The sequence below is a fragment of the Hippichthys cyanospilos genome, chromosome 11, assembly GCF_059441005.1.
Source record: "Hippichthys cyanospilos isolate Australia breed blue-spotted pipefish chromosome 11, RoL_Hcya_1.0, whole genome shotgun sequence".
NCBI classification, from domain to species: Eukaryota; Metazoa; Chordata; class Actinopteri; order Syngnathiformes; family Syngnathidae; genus Hippichthys; species Hippichthys cyanospilos.
Window position 1 is genome coordinate 15,184,990 of NC_142379.1, and position 24,739 is coordinate 15,209,728.

General features: G+C 36.8%; 1 protein-coding gene across 2 annotated transcripts in view; it reads right to left on the minus strand.

Moving 5' to 3' along the window:
• sphkap (SPHK1 interactor, AKAP domain containing) overlaps positions 1-24,739 on the minus strand; it is a 93,806-nt gene that overhangs the window by 44,269 nt on the left and 24,798 nt on the right. For both annotated transcript variants that reach the window (XM_088427511.1, XM_088427513.1), the window contains exon 2: positions 11,788-11,853. In XM_088427511.1, coding sequence (XP_088283637.1) covers positions 11,788-11,831 — 44 coding nt within the window. In that variant the 5' untranslated portion in view covers positions 11,832-11,853. The remainder of the gene's footprint in view (positions 1-11,787; positions 11,854-24,739) is intronic.

The window sequence follows — 24,739 nt, forward strand, 5'->3', positions numbered from 1 at the left end:
ATATCGTTTTGCGAATATATATGCCAATTCTCTTGGTGTTTGAATATTTCTGAAACTGACACGTGATAAATCAATAGGATGAAATCATCAATTTCAAGCCTGAGATGATGACCTAATTTCTAACATAGAACATCAGATGGCGGCTTTGACCTTCATACTGCTAATATTTTACATGAAGTAAAAACGATTAAATGACTTTGTATACTTTGCATATATATATATATATATATATATATATATATATATATATATATATATTTTTTTTTTTAATATATATCTTGCATATATACAAAAGCCATTCACTATTCACACTAGTAGCAAAAAAACACCCTCTTTAAAGACCACTAATTAAAATTCTAAATTATTCCAAGAGCAAGGGGTAAAAATAAATAAATAAAAAAAAAAATAAAAAAAAAAATAATAAAATCTAACATAGCACCTCCGATGCACATGAAATGAGCTGACATAAATTACTGTGACACAAATTACATAAATGACAGTAACATTCTGTGCTGACAGCATTATGGAACTAAATCCAGCTCCTATTGCATGTAAACTATGAAGTATAACAATATGATTAACATAATATCTCTGTTTATAAGCAGACTGAGTCTTGAGTATCTGACAGGCTGTGAGTAATTACTGCCGAACTGATGTGAAGGAGATCACATTTCATCATCACCGTGCGTGTGCGTGTGTGAGTGAGGGGGGCTACGAACCTTATGGGCATATTGTGTTTGATTATGAGAATGTTTTCCCAGTTTGAACCATGATAATGACCTCGCTGACATGTTTATTAATATTTAAATTGCACTTGACTGAATAGTGCAAATATGTGCATCACAAATTGAAAAGCAGGACAACAAATAACAAGCTGACTGTTATTACCTGGACTGTACCGTTACACAATAAATTAAATCCATTCTCAACTATATTAATTTAGTTACTTAAGAAAATTTAAAGAATGTTTAGATAATGATGGATGAGAAGTTTGTTGGAAACTATACAAAAAGGTTTCATGATAAAAGAGGGGCATGGTGATTTGCCAGAGCTCAGGGCCAATATTTGCACCCTCTAACCTTGGCAAAAGTAGGGTCCATCTGTCTAGTTTTGGCGTTATTTGACCTTTTAAGGAAGGGGTGTCAAACTGATGTTTTTGTTGCTGGCCACAGTGCACTTATGTTTTCCCTCTGTGGGCCAATGAGACAATGTTATCACTTGTTCTGGAAATATTTAATTGCCTGATCATATTACTAAATATATACAACAAATTGATGCCTTACTAATTTTGGAATCAGGAGTCAAGGTTTATTGTTCAAGTTCCAAAAAGACGTGCTGTCATCAGAAAAAAAAAAAAAGTTTTTAATATCTCAACATTATTATGATCATGATTTGCTAAAATGAAGTGGATGTGTTTTGAGTTTGACACCTGCGCTTTCAGAACGGCTCTTTATACTACGTGACGCAAGCGAGAACATTCACATCTTTTTGGTCCCAAGTGGCACAATTTTGATATGAGTCGAGGCATCATAAAAAACAGGCATGAAAGGCAATCCCCTAAGATTGGAATCAGGCCTCTTCGAATGTGAACAAAAACATGATCAATATATGCCATCACAGCTGCGGCATCAATAGACGATATATCCAATGGATTTCATCTTGCATAAATACACACATTTAAAAATCTCCTGTCACCTGTCCATCACAATTGTTCATCCATCTTAAATGCTTCTGCTAGTTAACAGTTGTGAGTTGCAGGAGATTCCAGCTGAGTTTGTTCAGACTGGTCACCAGTCAACGGGTAGACACACATAGACAAACAGTCATTCACACACACATTTACAGACATGAGCAAATCAGAATCCATAACCTAAAGAGCAAGTTTCAGGGGAATCTTAACATGAAAACTTTATCGGTAGAAGGCAAATATGCAACGTGAGTTGATGAATCAAGAGACCGAATTAAAGTCCAGAAGCTCTCGACATGATGTCACAGTAGTTTCCTAAGCAGAAAATGTTCACATTTATGACTGTTTTCTCTTAGTTTCTGTGACACTTTTGCTACTAAATTAAATTGAACTCTTCTCTGGAGTAACATTGACTTTCTTTCCCAACACTTTAATGCTGTTGTTAACAAGACATAGAGCTTCTTTATTACCAGTTATTGTATCTTCTCTGGGACAATATTTCAGCATGGACCAGTAAATGAATAGGCAAGAATAAACTAATGGAATAAGCGCCATCTTTCACGTCAAGATCTCTGACCTGTGGTCAATGAGGTGGCTTAATTAGCTGGAGCCTCACTCGTTTGGGGTGGCAAATTGCCAGTCTGTGAACCAGCTCTGACTTCTTCAAGTCAACAGAAAACAAACACCAAACTGAGTAGTTTCAAATATCCTCAGTTCGATTTTTATCTGTTACATCATCATATACTGTATATTCATGCTGTTCCTCCAATGGATATAACATCTTCATTGTTTGAAAAACTCATGCATGATATTACTTTGGGGCTACAATAAATATGCTGTGTTTAATTCAACAAATAAAAAAAAATTAAACCGCACCGACACTTTATGTTGCCGGAGAGCTTATGTGCTCATAGTACGGCACTGAATGTTCTGTGAGCCACCGTGTCTGCAGAGATGCCCAGACAGATGGCTGTGGGAGAAACTCTCTGGCGCCCTGTGGTCTGCAACTACATCACCTTCGACACACACACACACACACACACACACGCACACACACACAGGAATACAATACCTCTGAGCTTTATTGTCATGCCACATCTGCTCAAATATGTGTGTCCGTAACCAGCAGACATTTGATCAAGTGCACATATTTTATTCATCAAAATCTAAATTCTGAGATCTTATGATGATAGCAATTATGATAAAAATAATAAAAAATCTTTGATATGATATTAACAATGATAATAACAACAATAATAATAATGTATGATAAAAGTCAAAAGTTCAAGTTATAATCCTTTCAAAGCACCTTTCTAAAATATGCATGACTAGTCACAGTAATTTCTTAGTGGTTACTTATAATACAATATGAATGTGAACGTGGAGATTAAATGAAATTTTATAAATTATTAAAAAAACAGCTTAATTGTATTTCTTTCTTGTGGTAGCTGTATTCTGCCAATTTTGAATCAATGATAGAGTCACTGGCATAAAGACAGAAAAAATGGGCATCAACTTTGTTTTACTTTGAAAGATTGCTCGCCAGCTCACTTGATAAGCAAAAATTGTGCACAAGTTGAAACATTGTATTAGTTGTACATCTTTGTCGTGCCATCTCGGAGCAAAGCACCCTGCTCAAAGGACCACACCAATCCTGCTGGACTATACTGCTGCTGGGCAAATATAAAGCTAAAAGTGAGAAGTTTGGATAATTGTTTGAATAAGAAAAAATGCCTGTAATTATGAGTCATATTTGGTCATTTTCTTGAAATAGATTTTATTCATCATTTGAATAAAAGTTCAAAGAAAGGTATCACAACAATCCAAACCAAATATCTATTACGAGCCCTGTAAAAATTATTTGTTGAAGCAACTGATTAATGTATGAATATATTTCGGAAAGTTTGGAAAATGAATTATTAAAAAAATGTTTCTTGCTTGACAGCACCAATTATTACATACAAGTTATTTTACTTCAGTTATATCCCCCCCAACACACACACACACACACACACACACGCACACAATGACTGTAACAAAACTGCCTGTGAAAGAGTGAAATCTAAAATCTCCGACTGCCATTAAAAAAACAACACTGCCAAAACAATACATAAAGATGAACACAATTACTGTACTTTCATGGAACCATATATATATATATATATATATATATATATATATATATATATATATATATATATATATATATATATATATATATATATATATATATATATTTTTTTTTTTTTTAATTAAACATAACCACAATGAAGTTACACATTTATTTGTTATTGCTTTGAAGATTACAATATTAGAGTAAAAAGCAAACTACATAACTTTCAATACTGATATTGCTACGGCCATCTTCATTAATATGAATTTTGGCCACATAGTCCCAATTTAAGACCAATATAAACCAAAGATTCACCAAGCCTTAAATGTATCAAAAGCAACAAAACAAAGCGTGTTTATTGGCCAGGTATTGTATGTCTAGAGTATCTACACTCTGAAATACAGGAAATCACAATCATAATTTAATGCTAAGTTTTACGGTCGAGTCGCTTCAACGTGGTAACTGTCACTAAGTAGCCAACCAATGACGGTACAGCGTGCAGTTGGCTGGATGGAATTAGAAAACAAAGTCGAAAATAGGAATAGATTTTGGCTGAGTGCGCAGATTTCAAAAATATTTTAAAAGGTTCATTCATCTATTTTGAAGAATGCTTTAAATGTTGTGTTATAAGCTTTTATGCCCATAATAATGCTGGAATGTTATTAGTCATGCCTGATTTCTGATCTTTAGAGAACTGTTACAAACTCTTGACGAGATTGCTGAAGACACTTGTGTCCCAGAGCAGATGGTGAGTCCTATCTTTTTGTCTCTATTGCTCTGTGATGAACCCAGTCCAAAAATGTGAGCTGTCGCATGTCACACTGTAGTATGTGAACAAGCTGTGAAATGAAGATACTTTCAACATCCCACTCATCTGGCAAGAGTACAGTATCTCAACTTGGATGGAGACGTGCGCGTACACATGTCACGCACGCACACAAACACACACGTTGGCAGAGTGTTTCTGATCTGCTAGTCTCTTGACCCTGGGGATAAAATCAGAGGTGTAATATTGGCACAAGACTCAGAATAGAGCATTTTTCACTTCCCACAATCAGAATGCTGAGCAAAATTCATTCTTTTTGCTTCGATGCCAAAATAAATAAATAAATGCTATTTCTTGAAGGAAACACAGTAAAAATTTGTGTGACGGGTATTGAAGCAGAATATTCTTGCTCGGAAAGAAACTGTGAAGGCCTAAATAATCCATATGCAAGCATTCTATATTATGAGAGCGGGAGTGAAGTTAATCAGCCCTACAGATGGTAAACAGTAAAAATGACTCAGGCGGGCTTTTGCCCAAGACAGGTGGCATTGACCTTCATAAACCTCAAAACAACCCTTACCTAACAAGGAAAACATTTATTCCAGAGTGACAAATGCTGACGTGATTTTGGAAATGACTAGAAAATGACAAAAAGTGTTATTTAGGAATGAGGTCGTGTCATTCTCTTAAGACTGACCGCCCATTCGCACAAACTGTGATGGATGAATAATGGACACGAAAAAAAAAGAAAATGAAAAGTGGTCAAAGAAGAATGCAGACTACAGTGAAAAGACTGAACTTTCACAAGCAGTCTAACAATTCATTAGATGGTAAAATATAAAATTGGGGATATCAACGTGGTCATATGAAAACGTACTATATACTATAATAACATATAACAGTATGTATAACAGTATATCTAACAGTATAGGTGCTATAGTGGCTGACTAGGTATTACGTTTTTCTTACAGGTCATGGGTTTGAATCAGGGCTCCCAAGTGAGGAAAAAAGTCAACTGTCATTTAATTTTTAGAGCAATTATTGTGCAGCTCTATATTGTAGAACAAAAAACCAACATTACTTACCTCTGTTAGAAATATTTAGTTTATTATATTATTATACTTGTTACTTTTTAGGCCACATTTCAACTAATGTACGGTATGCCTTGACTTGACATAATCTGGTTCTGGTTTCTGTTAGGCCATTGTTGTGATTTCCTCTGCAGATCTATATTAAATCGCCTGCAATTTTGCTGTTATTTGCTGAGATGAAAATGTATGAGGGCCTTTGTTCCCAGGAACCGATTTGTAGTGTCATCTATTGGTAGGGATGTAACACTAATGGCAATATTTCGATTTTGAAATTGCTACGATATTAATTTCAAATTACGAGATTAAAAGTAGCATATTTGAGTCAAACAACTATTTTTACTCAATTCAGTTCAGAAATATAATTTTGACATACACTGCACATACCATGATACTTTGAACTGCTTAGCCAATAGGAACATATAACCATAAATTGACTGAGCAAGCCTATGTCTTTGTCAATGCTGTTATTATGCACAAAAACACAATATTGTGAGGTTCGTTTTTTTCCCCCAACATCACTAACCTTATTAGTGTGCGTTTTCAGACAGTATAATGAGCTTTTTTTACCTATTACCCTCATCCCCATGATAGCATGGTAATGATTGTATCATGATCTTTATTTTGTGAAACTATTGTAATGTAAAGTATTATATTATTGGATCCCTATCTAGTAGTGTCTCAATAGTGAATTCCTTGTAGCCACACTCTGTGAGTAAACAAGGCACTTTTTCGAAATGTTTTTTTTTAATTTTAGTAAAAAAGAAAAAACATTTTCACTTGTCGCTGTTAACTTTCTTTGTCATGACAGTCATTAGTGGGAATGGGCTGTAAAGGGCTACACTAAAGTTATGACTTGGACACCCAGCATGACTTTGAGAGTGGTGTGTTGAGAGAGGCACAGCAGGCTCGGAGCTTACAGTATTTCTGAAAGCATCCAAGAGCCACATGACTGCAGTCATTTCCTGGTGAAATAAAAAATAGCTTATTTGTACGTGTATTTTCTGCTGTGGTCATCAGCACGATGTGAGCCGGTGGATTTAACTCTTGAGTCAGACTTTGGACTTGTCTAATTTAGTTATGTGTAAAATTAATAGATTTACCAATAGTATAGGTTTTTGAAAAAAATTAACTTCCCCAAAATGTGACATGAGGGTTCGGCCAAAAGCCAGCAATATTGTATACAGTTTATGATACATCGTTTAATGTTATAAAATGAAAGAAAACAAAATGAGAGTACTCAAAATACATTGGGAATGTTGTAAAATACAATAGTGTCATTTCTTTAGTTATTCTTAAATGTGTTTTTCTTGCATCTGGACTGCAGCAGTCTCAGGTATCTCATCAAATATTTGGTGATTTTTATTGATTTTTATCTGTGTACTGGATGAACACACAAAGAGAGAGAAACTTAGATAGAAAAGAAAAGCAAGGAACACCTCAGTATGAATGCATGGGGTAATTAGCATTGTTCTGCTCCATGATGGGTGAATCCATGCAGAGAGAACAAGCGCGATGGAGAGGGAAGATGAGAGAAAATGAGAAGAAAAATCATTGGCGATTAACACCTGCTGTGTGACACCTCATGTTCTCGCTTATTGATCCACATACACATTACTGTATATGCATTCAAACATGCATGTTCATTTTCATACAGTTAGACAAGGACAGGTAACAACTGTCCATTACACCAACTCATACTTCTGTATGATGCTATTGTCCATCTTTGTATATCGTATATATTATCCATCTTTTTAATAGCTATCTGTGATTCTCTTTACACCTGAAGCTCTTTGAGACTACAAATAAACTTGACTTGACCACCATAGCACAAAACAGCACTGACACACCTTTTGCAAGCTTTCAAGCAGGCAAGTGCGTTCACTGGCAAAGAGACATTCTAGTGTGGACTTTATAAGGCATGTGAATATTTCAATGTGTGGATTTTCTCTGGCCACTGTGGCTTTCTTGCACAGTTCAAACACAAGCTCTTTGAAACCTTTGTGAAAGAAGGTGTGGAGAGTTGTTTTTCCTCAATCTTGCCTACAAACAACTGACAACCAGTCCAGGTTGTTTGTGCTTCTCTCTCAAAGAATCGAGAATATTTTCATATTCTCTAGCATCCAAACGTAATCAAGCCTCTTAAAATAAAAAGGTACACTGCACAAATCGACATTTATAAAACTAGAGTGGACCGACCTGCTGCCCATCTGTCCCAAATGACTCAGCCTGAGTATTTTCGGCACCTATTTTTCACAGTGTCCTTCGCTCTTTTTCACCACCTTGCTTTTGAATGCTCCACTGCATCTTATCAAAACATCTGCACCATGCTGTGTATATTTTGTAAGGAAAGGTCAAGGTTATTGCCACTTAAATGTTGTGTGCAAAGAATTCAACCTTTATTTGAATAAAGGTGGGTGAGGTGTGATGCCTTGCTGTGGCAGAGATGATGGATTGCTTCTAATGTTTACACAAATATCTGTCGACAAGCGCCGACGACACCGTCAGGAACTGGAAATGAAAGACAACATGCAGCCTTAAAGGCTGACGCATTTTATCACAAAATGTTCTACATGCTCATCCTCGTGTTAGAATGGAAAAGAGTCTTGTTCAAACTGTTATGACAAGGTGGCAAGTATAATATTGTTCAAATGTGTTGATCTGTTTGAGATTAAGAAAATGAATTAAGAAAAAGTCGCTAAATGCTTTTGTGTTTTTTACCTTTTGTCATTTTTATGCAGTTTTCACTACGGAAGGGACAAGATCTTGAAACATGAAAATTTCACAAAATTCCTCGTACCTGCACAGCCCAAGATGATTTTTTGGAAGGGGCGGCTTATTGAGCTACATATGCAAAGGAATACACAGGAGAAAGCGCTGTGTGTTACTGTTGTACAACAGTAAAACAAACCGCCAAACAAAGTGAGAATCCTTCAACATAAACCTTACCATACAAAATAATATATGGACACAAACACAGAGGACTCAAAGTGCCAAAATTTAATAATAAATGTAAATAAGTGTCAATATTTAATCAAATGTGTCAAAAAATGTTTAATTAATCAACTAAATGCTTCATTAAAATAATAAATCAATGTTTCATTAAACGTGTCATTAATGCATTAAATTATCATACATTTACGTATTTAACGGTTCTGTGTTGCAACGTTTCATGAGTTCATTTTTTCTGTCAAGCTCTCTCATCAAAGTTTGAACATCTAATTGATGACGCTGCTTTTCGAGCCAAGACAGATCAACCAATGTTGAGTACTTCTTTGGTCTTGAGTCAATGTCGTGACAGGAAAATGCGCAAATTACTCAACTTCAATACATTCCTCCACCTTACGTTGCATAAAATCGTTTTCTGCAGGTCGTGCTTTCACATACTCGGCTAAAATATCTCTACCTCACTCGCTTGAAAGCTCCTCCGTCATTATAGCCGCCATGTTTGCAACCATTTCACACCAAAGCATTGGATTGGACAAGATTTGAGCTGAAAAGGCTTTGGCACCGGCTACTAACTTTGATGAGTAATAATGACGATCCGGTGTTAAGACCCGTCCATCAAACTTTGACAGGAGAAGGTGACAGACAAAATGAATTCATGAAACGCCACCAGTTGGTTCAGTGTTTTATGAATTAATTTTATCTGTCAAACTGTCAAGACAGATAAGATGAATTCATGAAACGCCGCAACACAAAACCATGAAACAATTAATTAGATTATATAATTATAAGTTAATAAATGCCACATTTAGTGAAACATTGATTTATTTAATCAATGAAACATTTAATTAATTTATTACAATTTAATTAATTAATGAATATGTATTTAATTAATGGCACATTTAATTAATGAAGGAAACATTTAATTAATAAATGACACTTTTATTTAATAATTACTTGGTACATTTATTTATTGAATTCGGAACTTCTGGTCCCCCATACAGAAAAGTCTTGGTGCGTTTTTGTTTTAAAGTTCTTCCTGGAGTCATGTCACAACAACAGTGACTTGACTTTCTCCTGCACAAATTGTTGGTCCCAGCGTGACTGTGACTCCTCATATAAACCACGCTACTTTGATTTGAAATCACATTGAACTGAAAATCAGAGCATTAAAAATGACTTAATTACACTGACATTTTATTGTATGCCGCATGTTGCCAGCAATTAGCACAACGTTTATCGTTAATTAGCCACTAGCTAGCAGTGCTTGAGTGCCCTTGAGAGCAGTTGGATTAATTTGCACAGGCAGTTTAAAAGATGTAAATGATTGCACACTTTGATGCCGACATCCTGACAAGGTTACGGTTGCTACTGATCACTTTTGAACATGCAGGGCTGAGTCAAATATATTTTCTGTAGGTCTGAGAGAGCTGCCCAAAATCTGACACGCAGCACGCTTGCATTTAGTTGAATGGAAACCGTGCGACTGTACTATGCTGTGATTTAAATAACACGCTTTAGTGTTTTAATTTTCTTATCGCTGAGGAGCTTCTGAGTTTCTTTCCAAGTCTGCCGTGTCCGAGTATATTTTCTGAGTATGGGATTCCAAGACTAGTTTTAGTTTCCAATGCTTGTTGTGGTTATGTTGTATGTTTTGTGTATAGAGATTTTCTGGTTTTCTGCTTCCTGTCTGCTCCTGGGTCCAAATCGTCCTCCTCATGCGGCACTAATGAGTATTGCCTAACTTTTAATTAACAAATTGAATGAGCATCAGCATATCATCATTGAAACCATTGCATCATGGTATCCAACATTCAGGGTATCATCTGCAAAGACTTGGGCTCTAGAACCAGGAGGTCTGTAAGGTGTGTACCCCTCACAAATAAATCAAATGAAATAGAGCAGAATGTCTATGGTATATTCATTCATATGATCAAAATATGTTTAAAAATAGATTTGTATTAGCATTAGCTCTACAATTGTTTCAGTATGGCAGCTTTACTTAAACGTTTTATGAATAAAATATCACTAGTCTTTGATCTATGAAGGCTAATAAATGAATTGTAAATGCAGAAACGCCTGCAAACATTTGCTCCCCCACCACACTCCTTCCCCTAATATGAAATAACAAGATGAATTCAACCTAATCGCGCCATATGTCCCCCTCACTTTACTGCTGAATGGCACCTGCTCTGCTGATACATCAGAGTAGTTGCAGGTGGACAGGTGTTCGAAGAGGCTTGCTCCTCCCCAACAAACAGCCATTCATTGGTAGTTTTTTGGCATCTCTCAGTCTGAGCTGCCACATGCCAAAATACTTGTTGACGTGGCACCCCAAGGAACACTCATAAGACCCAAGTGATAGATTGCAACTATTATAGGGTGTACTCACCCTATGTGAGGATGTGATGACCTTCAGTGTTCTTTTTTTCTTTTTAAGATTATGGAAATTAAATCAGATTAGGAAAATGACAGTATAAAAAAATAGCAAGAAAAGACATGTATCAGCGGTAGATGGCTCGTCTGCTAACTGCAAGGTTATGTTTTGACCCCTGACCCTTGTGCCATTGTCAATGTACAGAGAAAGATACAGAATCCAGTAGGTGGGTAAATAGTCAACTATAAAGCGCTAGGAGGGCTTTATAAGGGGGTAAAGCTCCATATAAATCAAGTACCATTCACCAACGATGCCATGCTTATTTGTAGATTGCAGCTTTTGTAGATCAGCAACTCAGTGGGCTTCATACATATGGTATTTGTTTCACATCTGAGAATTTTGGGATAGGGAGCTATTTGTATTGTGTTTACAGACATACAGGTACCTCATTTTTTGTTTTCCACAAAATGGTCACACTGTGTACCATCACTCATGCAAATATTGTCATTAATATCTCTATTTAACTTACAGTGAACACTATCATACACGCATCTGCCATAAAGTGAAGCTTTGATTAGATATAGTTTTATCAACTAAATAGAGCCCTTTTAATTGAGTAAATAACATTTTAAGATTAATTAAGCTGTCTTTGCACAATTTTAACTTTGACGACAAGTGAAGTGATACAGTCATTGACACTTCATCATGTTTGGCATTCACTGACAAGAGAACAGCATGGCACTAATAAAAAAGAGCATGTGTAACAAGCGTGGAATAGATAATAGTTTGCCACCAAAAAAAATCACTTACAGCTCAGTGAAGGTGCGCAGCGCTGAAAAGAGTGACGACAGCATTCTCTTGTTCTATATTGTTGACCTGAAAGACAGTTTTACATAATTTGGCTGTTAAACTGCAACAACATTTTTTTCTCTAAATTACATCAGTAATTTTACTATCCCAATAAAATGTGTGCAATGAGTCTGTATGTAGTGTTTAGCATCCATGGTACATGTACCTCTCACCCTTATGTCCCTCCCTGTGTGTCCTGCCAGCATGTTTTACTCCCCAAATGCACTGTGTACATACATATATATATATATATATATATATATATATATATATATATATATATATATATATATATATATATATATATATATAACACATTATAGTGTTTATATTCACAAAGAAAATATCATTTTAGATTGTTAATTATGCATTCAACAGCCTGAGACCTACTTATAGCTTCCCAGTTTTTATCAAGAAAGTGCATTTCGCTCTACTTGATTAGCAACACAAGCACTGCACGGAGAAAGAAAACATTTACCATAATTCCCCAAATATTGGACGCACCTTTGCATGAGACGCACCATTAATTTTAGGGTCTAATTCTGTTATTTTCATTGTTAATGTATATTGGACACACCAACAGGTGGAGACAATGTAAAAAATATAGCAAAACAGAATAAACCTCATCTTTGTAAATTCTCCATATTTTCATTCATTCTCTCTTCAAGTGTGTTTCAGATTTCCCACATTGTGAGCTGTCAGTTAACGCTGCGCCGGTTTAACATTGAATGCGCTCAAAGCAATTATCTTCCCTTTACCTCGTGACGTAGGTTGAGTTCATTTACTCATAAATACCCGAAGGTGCGCACCATCCATGTCCACTAAGTTCATAATTGTGTTAGTGTGACATGAGACCACAATTGATAAACGAGTCAAATGGAACACCTTTCCATGTTCTCTAACCAATGCACACAAGGTCCATAGCTTGCTACTCTTAATTGAATCAGCTGGAGACCTCATAACCTTTACATGATCCTCTCAGTTTTTGTGGTATTCCTATGTGTAAACAAGGATGGACTCGGACAATGGTTCCGTCTGCTCATTTCATTTGTTGAAAATAATGCCCTAACAACCTCAGATATCGTGTCGTTTTTTTAGTATGATCCAGTGAAGAGTATCCCACCAGAATCTCAGTAACCTTCTGTGGCACACTATCTGAAACCCTCTAGTACCCCAGGGCGAAAAAACTCACCCACAACTTGAAAATACCACAAACATAACAGCAAAGCATAGGTAAATGTTATACAAGGTTAATGAATCACGTTTTCAGGCCCACAATATTGACACGTGTTTAATTACGTCACTAGATTTCACACATGACAGCTGTGACAGCTCACCCGTGTCTCAGGTGTTATGCGGAAATGGTGTCACAGGACATCTGGACTGGTGAGAAAGGACAAATACTAATGATAATAAGTGCTTTAACACATGCATACTTAACATGGGGGTGGGTTGGACTGTCGGATGTTTGTTTTGCAAAGGTTACTTGAAACCTTCCACCAACATCATTTACATTGATAGGAGTATTCATATCTTGATTGGAATTCCACAAGGCAGCTGTGCATAGACCAGTAGGGTTCTAGCTTTGCATCATATTTTCAGGATACAACAAATCAAATGTGTGAATGCTACAACGTTCTGCAAGACATCACACTCTCAATCTTAAAAATTGTTATGTATACTAATATAATGAATTGGCTCCTCCATAATTAGTTGCTATATGTTCAATGTGATGCGTTGCAATAATTGCCAAGCGAGCCGTCAAAGATGAGGTATTTGAAAAGAAAGTGGTCACAGCATAATCCTATTTGTTATTATACGAGAAAACTTCCCCTACGAGCAACACCACACGGCAGTGCTGCCTTTGAACACATGTTTGTTACATGTTTGGGAGACACAGAGTCTGTCACCCGATTGCACAGAAAAAAATATAAGTGTCTATACTCCATGATTGGATTTATAGTTGCCAGTGATAGTGGAAGTCTTTTTGCAAAGAAACAATAGAGGGACAGGAGTCGCTTTGCAGAGATGGCTGTATTGGTTTATTTTATTGACTGGATGGGAAATGACTATGGGAAAATCTATTAAGGGCTTGAATCTTGTAATGAAGATACTACTTTGCCTGCCTAGTGAATAAGCGATGCATTATACAGTGGTTACGAAAAATCCCCCCGTCATATATATATATATATATATATATATATATATATATATATATATATATATATATATATATATATATATATATATATATATATATATATATATATATATATATATATATATATATAATTTTTTTTTTTTTTTTTTTTGGTGCTCAGATAACTCTTCTAAATCTTAATCTTGTTTTATCTCTGAAGTGATAGCCCTACCGAGAAGAATAATTAGAAGATCAAAAACTGTGGCTATATTGCTCCGGCTAACTAAGTAATTGGCAGTAAAATGCTCGTCATGATGGAGTTCCCTGCACTGTAAACACAGCCACCTCGACAGTTCAGTCAAGAATAGGTTTGATAACATTCATCTCGCCTTTGTCCTCGTCTCATAGCTCTGTCCCCAGTCTTATTGGCAACAACAACTGAGCACTGGTTCAGCAGTCCAGCAGGCTTAATTAGTGGTCCCATGGGTTCATGAGAAAGGACCACCACCTCAAAACCAGCTAAATCAAGATTTGAAAAAAAATCCATAATTCAAGTTATAAGAAAAAGATGGCAACATAAAAGCATGCTTGTGTGATATACCAGAATTTGAATTTGATCCGATTAGTCGACAAATTACCAACAGAAGTTGAGATTAGTCGACCAACAAAATAATTGTAAAGTAAGAAAAAGTACACTTTGCAGGCAAATGACACAGTAATGTTCCATACTATCACAGCTTGACACTCGAGAAAGACAGCACACACCAAAAAAGTGGCAAGAGCGGTCAAGAGCAAAGGAAAAAGATGGATGAACGATAAATTGAGAGGCAGGGATGATGCACTGACATTTACTACTCATTACCCTGGTCCGCAGAGTGTGTCCTCCCTCTGCCCATAGGCACCACTGCTTTTGAGCGCTGATGTGGAATATAGGCCTGCTGTGACTAGGCACATATTTATTTACAGACGAACCTGAGGTAACACGAGAAAACTTTTCAAGAATTTGAAGCACTGCCTGAGGCAAGTTTATGATCTCTCGGCCAAATCAGGGGTGACAGCACACGCTTGAATGCCTGCGAGGTCAGATAAATTGTAAGTGGAAAAACAATCTGTGTACATTCCTCTTGCTGTTATGGGCGTGAGGAGATTAAAAATACCCAAGTTAAGTAAAGCAAGAAGTGGAAGACATTTGATTACCGTATTTTCCTCACGATAAGGTGCACCGGATTACAAAGCGCATAGAATAGAAGCTACAGTAGTGGCTGGGGTTGCGATATGAATCCAATAGAATCTATTGGATTTTGCCCTCCGATGTGTTGTTTGGCTTGCTTGTGTTGTTGAATGGAATGTCAACAAATCAGAAAAGTCCATCAAACAATCAGAGATTGAAGATGATTTGTATAAAGTACTGAAGAATCTTGATTACATTCAAAGACTGCTTAAATCACAGCTAAGATGAATGTAATTACAATTATGATTCAATTAAATGTTACACTTAATTTATGTAATTTATAAATGAAATGCAGTGGTTAACATTGAATAATTTACATGGCAATTGTTTTATTTTTTCGTCCTACCCAAAAATGAAAACTCACAGTTTATGCACTGTACAAGGCACACCAGATTATAAAGCGCACTCAGCCTTTGAGAAGATTGAAGGCTTTTAGGTGTGGGTTACAGTGATGAAATTATGGTACATTAATTTAGACTCAACAGTTGATGTGTAGCTACTGTATGTTTGTCCAGCATAAAAAAAAATAAAAAAAAAAACATGACCAAGTCAAGAACTAATCCAGTTGGTTATGAGACCAATTTTAACTGTTAGACAAAATAGCCAAGTAGATCGGTTACAAACAGTACACTTTACAACAGTTTGTAACGTTACATATATTGCAGTATGTAGACACGTGTTGGACTAGTAAGTTTGGTCAGTCAATCCAGACATCCAGAGTTCGGTTTCTGTCCCACAGCAATTTCGGGGGGGTTTCCTCCCACATTTCAACAGAATGTTTGCTAATTTGACTATACATTGTCCCAAGTGTGAATGGCTGTTCATCTCTACAGTTATTATGTAATTGCCAGTTTTGGGGTGGCATCAAATTAACCAACATGTACATAATGTATCAGCCCATACGTGCAGGTGCATCCAATGAATAGGCTTTTGTGTGCATATAAATCTTATAAGGCATAAAGAATGCATTTAATGGGAAATGACTTTACTTGTGGTTCAGCATATACGTTTTGCTTTAAATTCACTATCTAAAATGAAAATATGTTTGTGGTAGCTGCCTAGTACCACATATACACAAATGCTTTTATTGTGTAAACCTGCCATACATTACACATTTCAGTTGACATCAACCTTCTTCCCCACTCACTTCAGTGCCCTGGATTGCATGTCTTGCCTCCACCCCGCTGTGAATGTTCTACATATTTGATAGCCTAGTGTGTGATTGCGCTCACATGCCAAGCTTGCCTGTCTCATGCGCTGAATGTATTGTAGTGAAAAGGAGAACTGCATGTACGGTACTATATATATATATATATATATATATATATATATATATATATATATATATATATATATATATATATATATATATATATATATATATATATATATATATATATATATATATATATATATATATATATATATACACACACACAAGTGAAATAAGTTGGCAACAGAAGTGAAGTCGGCACCGAATGTAAATTTGGTTAAAACTAAGTTAAAACATTGCTTTATTTTTAACTTCTGCATTCTTTCGATTAACGCCTTTTCAGTAATTGTAATTGAATCCACTATACTGTCTTTTTAGTGATTTTAGAAAGCTACTTTTATTTTAAATCTTTTTAATTTTTTAATCTCATGTGAATGTGTTTAAATGTTGTTAATGTAATACTTTGCTATTGTTTTTGGACATGGATTTGGTGTGTGAAGCACATTGCGTTGCTTACATATGAAATGTGCGATATAATTAAAGCTGTCTTCCCTTGCCTTGCCATACATGATAAAGTGACGGTTCAGGGACGATACACTGTCACAGTTTTTCCACTACAGCACACTGGTGTATATTTTCAACTACTTGGTGTGTGGTAAAGAGTCACCAAAAGAAAGTTTCTGTTTCTCTCTGTGTTGATCAGTGAATATGTATATATTCTAGACATATTTCGATATTTGAGTCAATACAAATTGGTTGTTCATGAATACTTAATCAGGGAGAACATGCTAACCACGTTGTCACCAAGCCACCCCCTTTCAAAACAATTCCACCGAAATAGCAGCATTTTTTAAATGATATTCATTCTTTAACATCACGAGATATGCATCTGATTACCTGTCAGGAAAATGTCAAAAGAAGTTAATTACTGTTAACCTTTTAAGCACCAAAGTAGCAATACCGCAGCAAGCAACTTTTACAGTACACCTTTATTGCTAAGTACAATATTTTCAACCTGCAACTTTTTGAAATTGATAAAAGAACTGAATATTTTATTGAAATGCATAGTCTATATTTTCTCTCCTACTTGACTCACAAAAACCTGAGTTTTGCTTCTGCCAAAAAACAACATGCTTATTTATCAGACACTAGAGTATTCTGACTCGTGTCTTACGCTCTCCCTCGCATGTGCTCTTTTGTAATAGGAACAACAACACAATCACAGATAATTTGTTAGCACAGTGACACACGCACACGCACGGCTCATATTTGTCTGTTATTCCGTGCTGCTACCTTAGCTCATCTCCCACTTGTGTTTCGCTCCCAGCCCACTCAATCAGCAGGGAGGAGACACAGACGCTGCTGAGCTAATGCTCCTGCTGGCTCTGTGTTACTTTCATTTTTCTTGACTGCAAACGGCCAAGATGTGAACAGCAACTGTCACAATGTGCAATGTCTGGAGAATGTGACACTTGGTAAGAGACTTACTCAGGATGGGATGAAAGTGATGGTTTGTTTTCGTGATGTTTCTGTGTCAGAAAATATATTCAAACACAAGCGAAAAGTTTTCTCCTCTATGTGCCCCAGATGATCAACCGGCTCTTCTACAGAGACATCCTGCTGCATTCGCGTCGATCAATGAAGAGGAAAGAGTTGAGGCGGGAAAACCCATGGCTGCTTCATAACGACAATGCACCGGTTCAAACTGCACTGAGGATCTCACAGTTCCTGGCCTAGAGTAACCTCCCTTTTATAAAGATGCGGAGAACCATAAGATGATATTGACAATGGAGCTATGGAAGTTCCCAGAATTATCCTTCCAGGAACGCATGACGGTGAAAGCTGACAAAGACTCCGGCTCCGATTATGTGCACTATAAGACACTCCTACTGATGCACTTCATATGTCAGTAATGTAATGTAATGTAATGTAATGTAATGTAATGTAATGTAATATAATATAATATAATATAATATAATATAATATAATATAATATAATATAATATAACAACATAACATAACATACGATACGATACGATACTATACTATACTATACTATACTATACTATACTATACTATACTATACTATACTATACTATAAGATAATAAAGCAACAGGAGGTAGGTGCTGTTACATTTGGCTGATGTCTGATTGGGCCTTATGTTCCAAACTATATAACACTTTTATACTTCCAGCTAGGCATGGGCCGATAACCAAATTGGCTCTATATTGTGGTTTTAAAAATCACAGTGATTTAAGACCATCAATAACTGTCAAAACCGGTACGTTTTTTTTCCTTCCCACGTCGTCTGCCTTAATGGGCAATGGCAGTGTGTTCTATATGTGTATCATACGTGAGTTCTTGTCTTCTGAACCAACCAATCACATTATCGAATACCTGCTTTGTGGGCTTTTATAGGCTAACTACTGCAGGTAACTTGGCTAAAAAGTTTTCATATCGTTGCGCCTATGGTGCCTGACGAAGAGCGAAGGAGTAGGGGAGGGAGTGAGAGAGGATGGAGGATGAGACGAGCATGCATGGAGGCAGAAAACAAGTTGTTGAGGCGAAAGAGGGAGTTGCAAAGCACTGTTTTATTATAATAAAAGTGAAGGTTGATTGTGAACCCTGCCTCCCCACTGTCTGTTTTGTCAGATGCAGGCTTTGTTTTGAGTCAACGTGCTAGGGCTGTTTTTTCCGAGGGCAACTTGGGCTCTGCAAAGAGGACTTCACCCGTGTCCCCCATCTACAGCTTGGGGACAGCCCGAATATGCTACTTTCACAGAGCAATTTTTGTGATATCGCTCGAGGTAAGATGTGCCTTCTAACCTCACTGAGTGTGGCTCAACAAAGGGCCAACAAAGGGGGGGGGGGGTATAATTTTTTACCTTGTCTGAACATACAAAGTTGGCTGTCTGGGAAGTTTTGGGCTTTCAAAAAAGAGCAGGTGAAGAATTTGTGATTAAGCTACAAGCTAGTAGTTAGTGAGCAAGAGAAAAAGAGAGTAAGATAAAAAAAGAGAGAGAGAGAGAGAGAGAGAGAGAGAGAGAGCGCTAGCGTGTTAGTACGTGCAGGGGAAATAAACCAATAATAAACCAGTTTATTTCAAATCAGCCATCCATTTTCTATTGCCGCTTATCCTCACAAGAGTTGCAGGCTTGCTGGTGCCTTTTGGAGCTCTCTTTAGGCAGTAGGTGGGGGACAACCTGAACTGGTTACCAGCCAATTGCAGGGCATACAGACACAAACAACCATTCACGAAAGCAATCACACCTAGGTAAGGACAATTTAGTATGTCCAAAACACCTGCCATGCATGTTTCTGGAGTGTGGGAGGAAGCCTGAGTGCCCGGAAAGAAGCCACACTGGCTCAGGGAGAACATGCAAACTCCACAGAGGAAGGCCGAAACAAGATTGAATTGAACTCACGTCCCTGAACTGTGAGGCGTACGGGCTAACCACTGCTCCACCGAGCCGGCTTATTTAAAATCAATCATGTTTTAAAAATATTTTTGTGTCATAGATGTGATGTAGATTTATACATATATATTGACATTTTTACTCAAAAATACTATGGCAAAGAAAATATGACTAATCCTACAGTGAAATATACAAGTGGCTTGGTAATGGGCTTTTCTGCTGCACAGGGTGTCATAAATCTATGCAAGGTACACTACGACACAATCTCAGAACTATTGATTCATTTTGGAACTAAATGTGCTGCCCAGTGTCAGAAAGTTTGGCCTCAGCCACTGGTCGTAAGTTTTCTGCTGAAAATATCCAAGAATGTCTGTTAAGCTGTAAGTGCAAACACTGGACTATGAGCCTGGATCTCTACTCATTTGAACAAAGGAGATGAAACATACAGACAGTAAAAGGTACACTTCGAAACTGAGACTGGTGAATGGGCTGAGATAATGTACAGTATGTACTGGATTTTTTTTTTTAATTAATGTCTAATACTCACCTAAAATGTCTATTAAAAAAATCCTCAATCAGAGGGTTTTTTTTTTAATACATTGTATTATTGTGACTGATCAAACATTGATACAACAAAAAAGGCTGCAGTTATTTATTTTCGTTGATAGATGCTATTGTAACCATATACCATCCATCCATTTTCTAGAGCCGCATATCCTCACAAGTGTCGCAGGCTTGCTGGTGCCTATCTCAGCTGAAATTGGGCAGTAGGCGGCGGACACCCTGAATTAGTTGCCAGCCAATTGCAGGGCACACATAATATGATGTATCAGCCCTTGTCTCCACTACAATGCACTGCTTCCACATTTCCCAACACTTGAAACGTGCCAGCTACCATAATAATAACACAAATCTCTGATTCTCTAATTTCAAAATCCGTTGACATTACATTGGTAGCACAAATGGCTCTGGAGTTTGGATGATTTAAAAAAAACATCTCGCAAAGAGGTAAACCTCTTTGTGGGCCAGATCCGGCCCGCGGGCCGTATTTTTGACACCGCCGATGTATTCCTTTAGCTTGATACTTCAGAAACTTTCGGCTCAAGAGAATTGAAAAAAGAAGGCAAGCACAGTTCCTAATCTACTTTCAGCTGTTTGTTGAATGGGATATCCAAAAATAAATATGAGATTAGAATGGGTATTCTCATTTCATGGGGACGGGGTTTCAGAAAGCCAAAGATCATGGCCAAATGTTCACATTGACGCTAACCAGCCAAATTATTCTTACAACTGTTTGCCATACAACACTAAAGTTTTTGCTTCTCCTAACATTCAGTAATTACACTTTAAATTCATTTTTTGTAATATGTTATAATATGTAATTTGTCATAAAAGGTTGCAATTATTTATTAATAATGTAACAAAAACATGTACCATTGGAGTCCAAAACATATGAATGGCATTTCAATATGGTAAATTTCTACGCTATACAAGTACATTGTGTTTTTACATAGAGCAAATCAATTTCCTAAGTCAAGGTAGCGCCATACAGTATGTATTTCTGTCCATTGTTAGTGTTGAGTACAGTCAATTTTCAATTGAATTCAGACAGTGTGCAATTGTGTACTTATGTCTATGTGTGAGTGTAGGTGTGTGTGTGTGTGTGTGTGTGTGTGTGTGCATGCTTGTGTACGTGCGTGCCTCAAGTACTCACTTGAAAACAAGCACACACACAATCAAGTACTTGTTTATTTGTAATGGAACGTGCGTGTAGATGGATGGGGGGGGGGGGGGGGGGGTGTGAGTGTCTCTGTGCCTGATGTGGCCTGTCAGGTGTGAGTGCAGTGCCCAGCGGGAGATGGTTGGGGGGTGACTCAGAACCAAACACCGAATGGTTTTGCGTGTGTAAAGAACCGGAGGACCTCTATCAGACACACCAATACATCCTCTGGCCTTTTCGTCATTGTGTATACGGACCGATACAAATGCACTTGACACTTGGCTGGACAAGTATGGTATAATGGTAATGTGCTGTTGTGTTATATGTGTGTCTATTTAATGCAACGTGATGATGTATTATACTGCCGGTTGTGGTCACGAGGCTTAAAACAGCTGAGCTCTGTGAGTCACTTTAAGCCTGGAAAGAATTCGTAGAATTTCCTCTGCTGCAGAACAAAGGTGTATTTCTATTCACGTTATGTATATTTTCATGGAAAATATTATTTATATAGTTATTATTTAGTTCTTTGTGTTTGACATATTAAGGGAAATGCTCATTGTAGAATTGATGAATCTTAAATCCATTTCTGTTTAATAGCATTGGAATGCATGATGAAAAGTCCAACGGGACTGAATGAAGTTCTCAGTGACTGCTTTTTTTGATGTAACTCTTTGTATTGGCTCTTGGAGTTTTAGACTGTGTAAGATACTTGATGTGTTAAACAAGCATCTGAAAGTTGAGACGCAGCATGACAATCTTGGAAAGAAACGGGCCAACAGAGCAGCTATGACATGTTATGTTTTTCTATTGTTATTTACTTCAGTTATCAATTTATTTGCCAGGGGCAATGTTGGCAGCATTAACGTAAAGGTTTGAGCATAAACACCAAGCAACTACATTTGTTTGACGCATACTATAGGTTCTTGCTGGTCATTTCGAAAAGCTCCTTAATGTGTGCCTCCTATATTCCCATGCTTTGAAATAATAATAAGATTCAGCAGGGGTTCTTTTTGTCTAATAGTAAACAACTTTTTTTCTTTTTTTTTTTTCAATATAGGCATCCTCGTTTGTCATTATTATAGTACAGTATTATATTCCTTTCCCTCTATGTGCTTATTTTCAGTTCCTTTAATGGTCATCTGCATTATTTAGGCTTCATAATTTAAAATGTCTCAAGACAGCTTTATCATTTTGAATTTTGTAAATTCAACACCTAAATGAAGCCAGAAATTATTTGATAACTTCAGCGATCTCTTGTGTATGTGTGTCCACAGCATGTTTAGTGATTATGTGTATGAACGTGCTTGCATTGTATTTATTTATATTTATGTGAACAATATTTATTGTAATATATGTGCCTTCCAGACCAAAATCATTTATTCCAGTAATTGTATAACAATGGTACAACAATCGTTTCTGTGGTATTCATTAGTGTGGCAGGAAATGGACCCTTTGGGATAAGCATGCAATCAACTGCCAAATCGTATGCATTATCATCCATTTTATCCCTGGTGTTTTACTTGCACTCATGCTTTCAGATTTTCATTCTGATGTGGCATTTAACAATCCAGTTCCATTATTGTGTCATTTCAAAGTCTCATACTGTGCTGTAGTTCACACGTCTGCTTTCTTTAAGTTAATGTGATCGAGTGAAAGCTCTTGTTGTGTAGTTGCTGTCTTAAATTTTATCTTCATCTTGTCCACTTCTGGCACTATAAACATTTTAGTCTTCCTGCAACAATACGTTCGTCTCAGAATAACAGAATATTATTGAGAATTTTGAGGGCCTATCTACATATACACACAAGCGGTCAACTTGACCTGTCACCTATCCAAGGTTCCTTTTTCCTTGAATTGAAATGCAACACCCGGAAATTCTTACAAATGTACGTGTTTATGTTTGACTGCCAGCACACAATCCCGCTTCACCCTGCCCTTCATAACCCTGCATAAAATAATAATCAACATCATCATCAAGCTATGCATTTTAATACAAAACGACAATGCGTTCATTTGCCATAGTATTGTATTGCCTGATGAATTTAAACAGCTTTTAAAGTACAGTATATTGTACATTGCTTTCATTCCCTATGCAGACGTGCACCATTTAAGTTCATCATTTACATTTAAATAGTGAGCAGTAAGTGGGCCTAAGATGAGGCAAAAAGCTGAGGCACTTAAAGTATATAATTAAGCAGGGTTGAGTGCTTTTTGCCAGCATCCTACAGGACTTTTCATTTCTAGCGAGTTTTATGAAGTGAACTTAAAGATGATAAAATCATGACACATTAAATTGGCTCAGTGCTGAAATAGTGGTGTCCGCTGAGACAGTGGCTTGACAGAGTAACGTGTAATAAAAAGTAATGGGTGTGAACGACTTAAAGGGAATAACAAAATAAGCACACGGTGACTTAAGTTGTGTTGGGGAAAGCAGAAAGTAATGAAGGCTCATTCTGGGCAGGGAAAAGGGATTTGAAAAGTGCCATCCAGATAAGGGCTGTTTAGCACGCAATACATATCTATCACATAAATCCACTGCTTCGGGATATAGAGAGTCATCACTAGGTATTATGGATGGAAGGGGGGGGGGGGGGGGGGTAGCTCCCAGGATAATGTACAGGATGAGAGAGAATCCAGCGCACGAGCACATTTTACAAGCGGCTCAAGAAGACTGATAATACTGTGTAAAAGTTTAACAAATCAGCTTTGTAGTGTTATTTCAGTTGGTATTTAATACATTTCACAAACACAGAAAATGCATATCTAGCATTGATGACCACAGTGTATGCAAAACCGTATGCAAAAAGTCACAAAGAGACACACCCATGATTATAAATGAATGAAAACAAAACAAAATACAAAGACAAATTACCATCCAGGACTTCGTAATAATGTAATATAATTCCTTATATAGGATGCATTCTGCATGAATGCAATAGGTTTTTACGGGTGGTAAACAGATGATAACGCTGTTGTGACTCTACGCATAGAATCCAATGACACTTAATGGCATTTTGGCTCATAGCACAATGAAATACTTCTGAAGCTGCAGGAATTAAAGTTTCATGCAGCTGTGCCTAAATGATTCAAGAGAACAACTCCTCACACAACCGTATATGCATATAGTAACTGGTGGAAAGCTGAAAATGGCATGATATGGATGGACCCTTTAAACAACTGTTTAGGCATCCT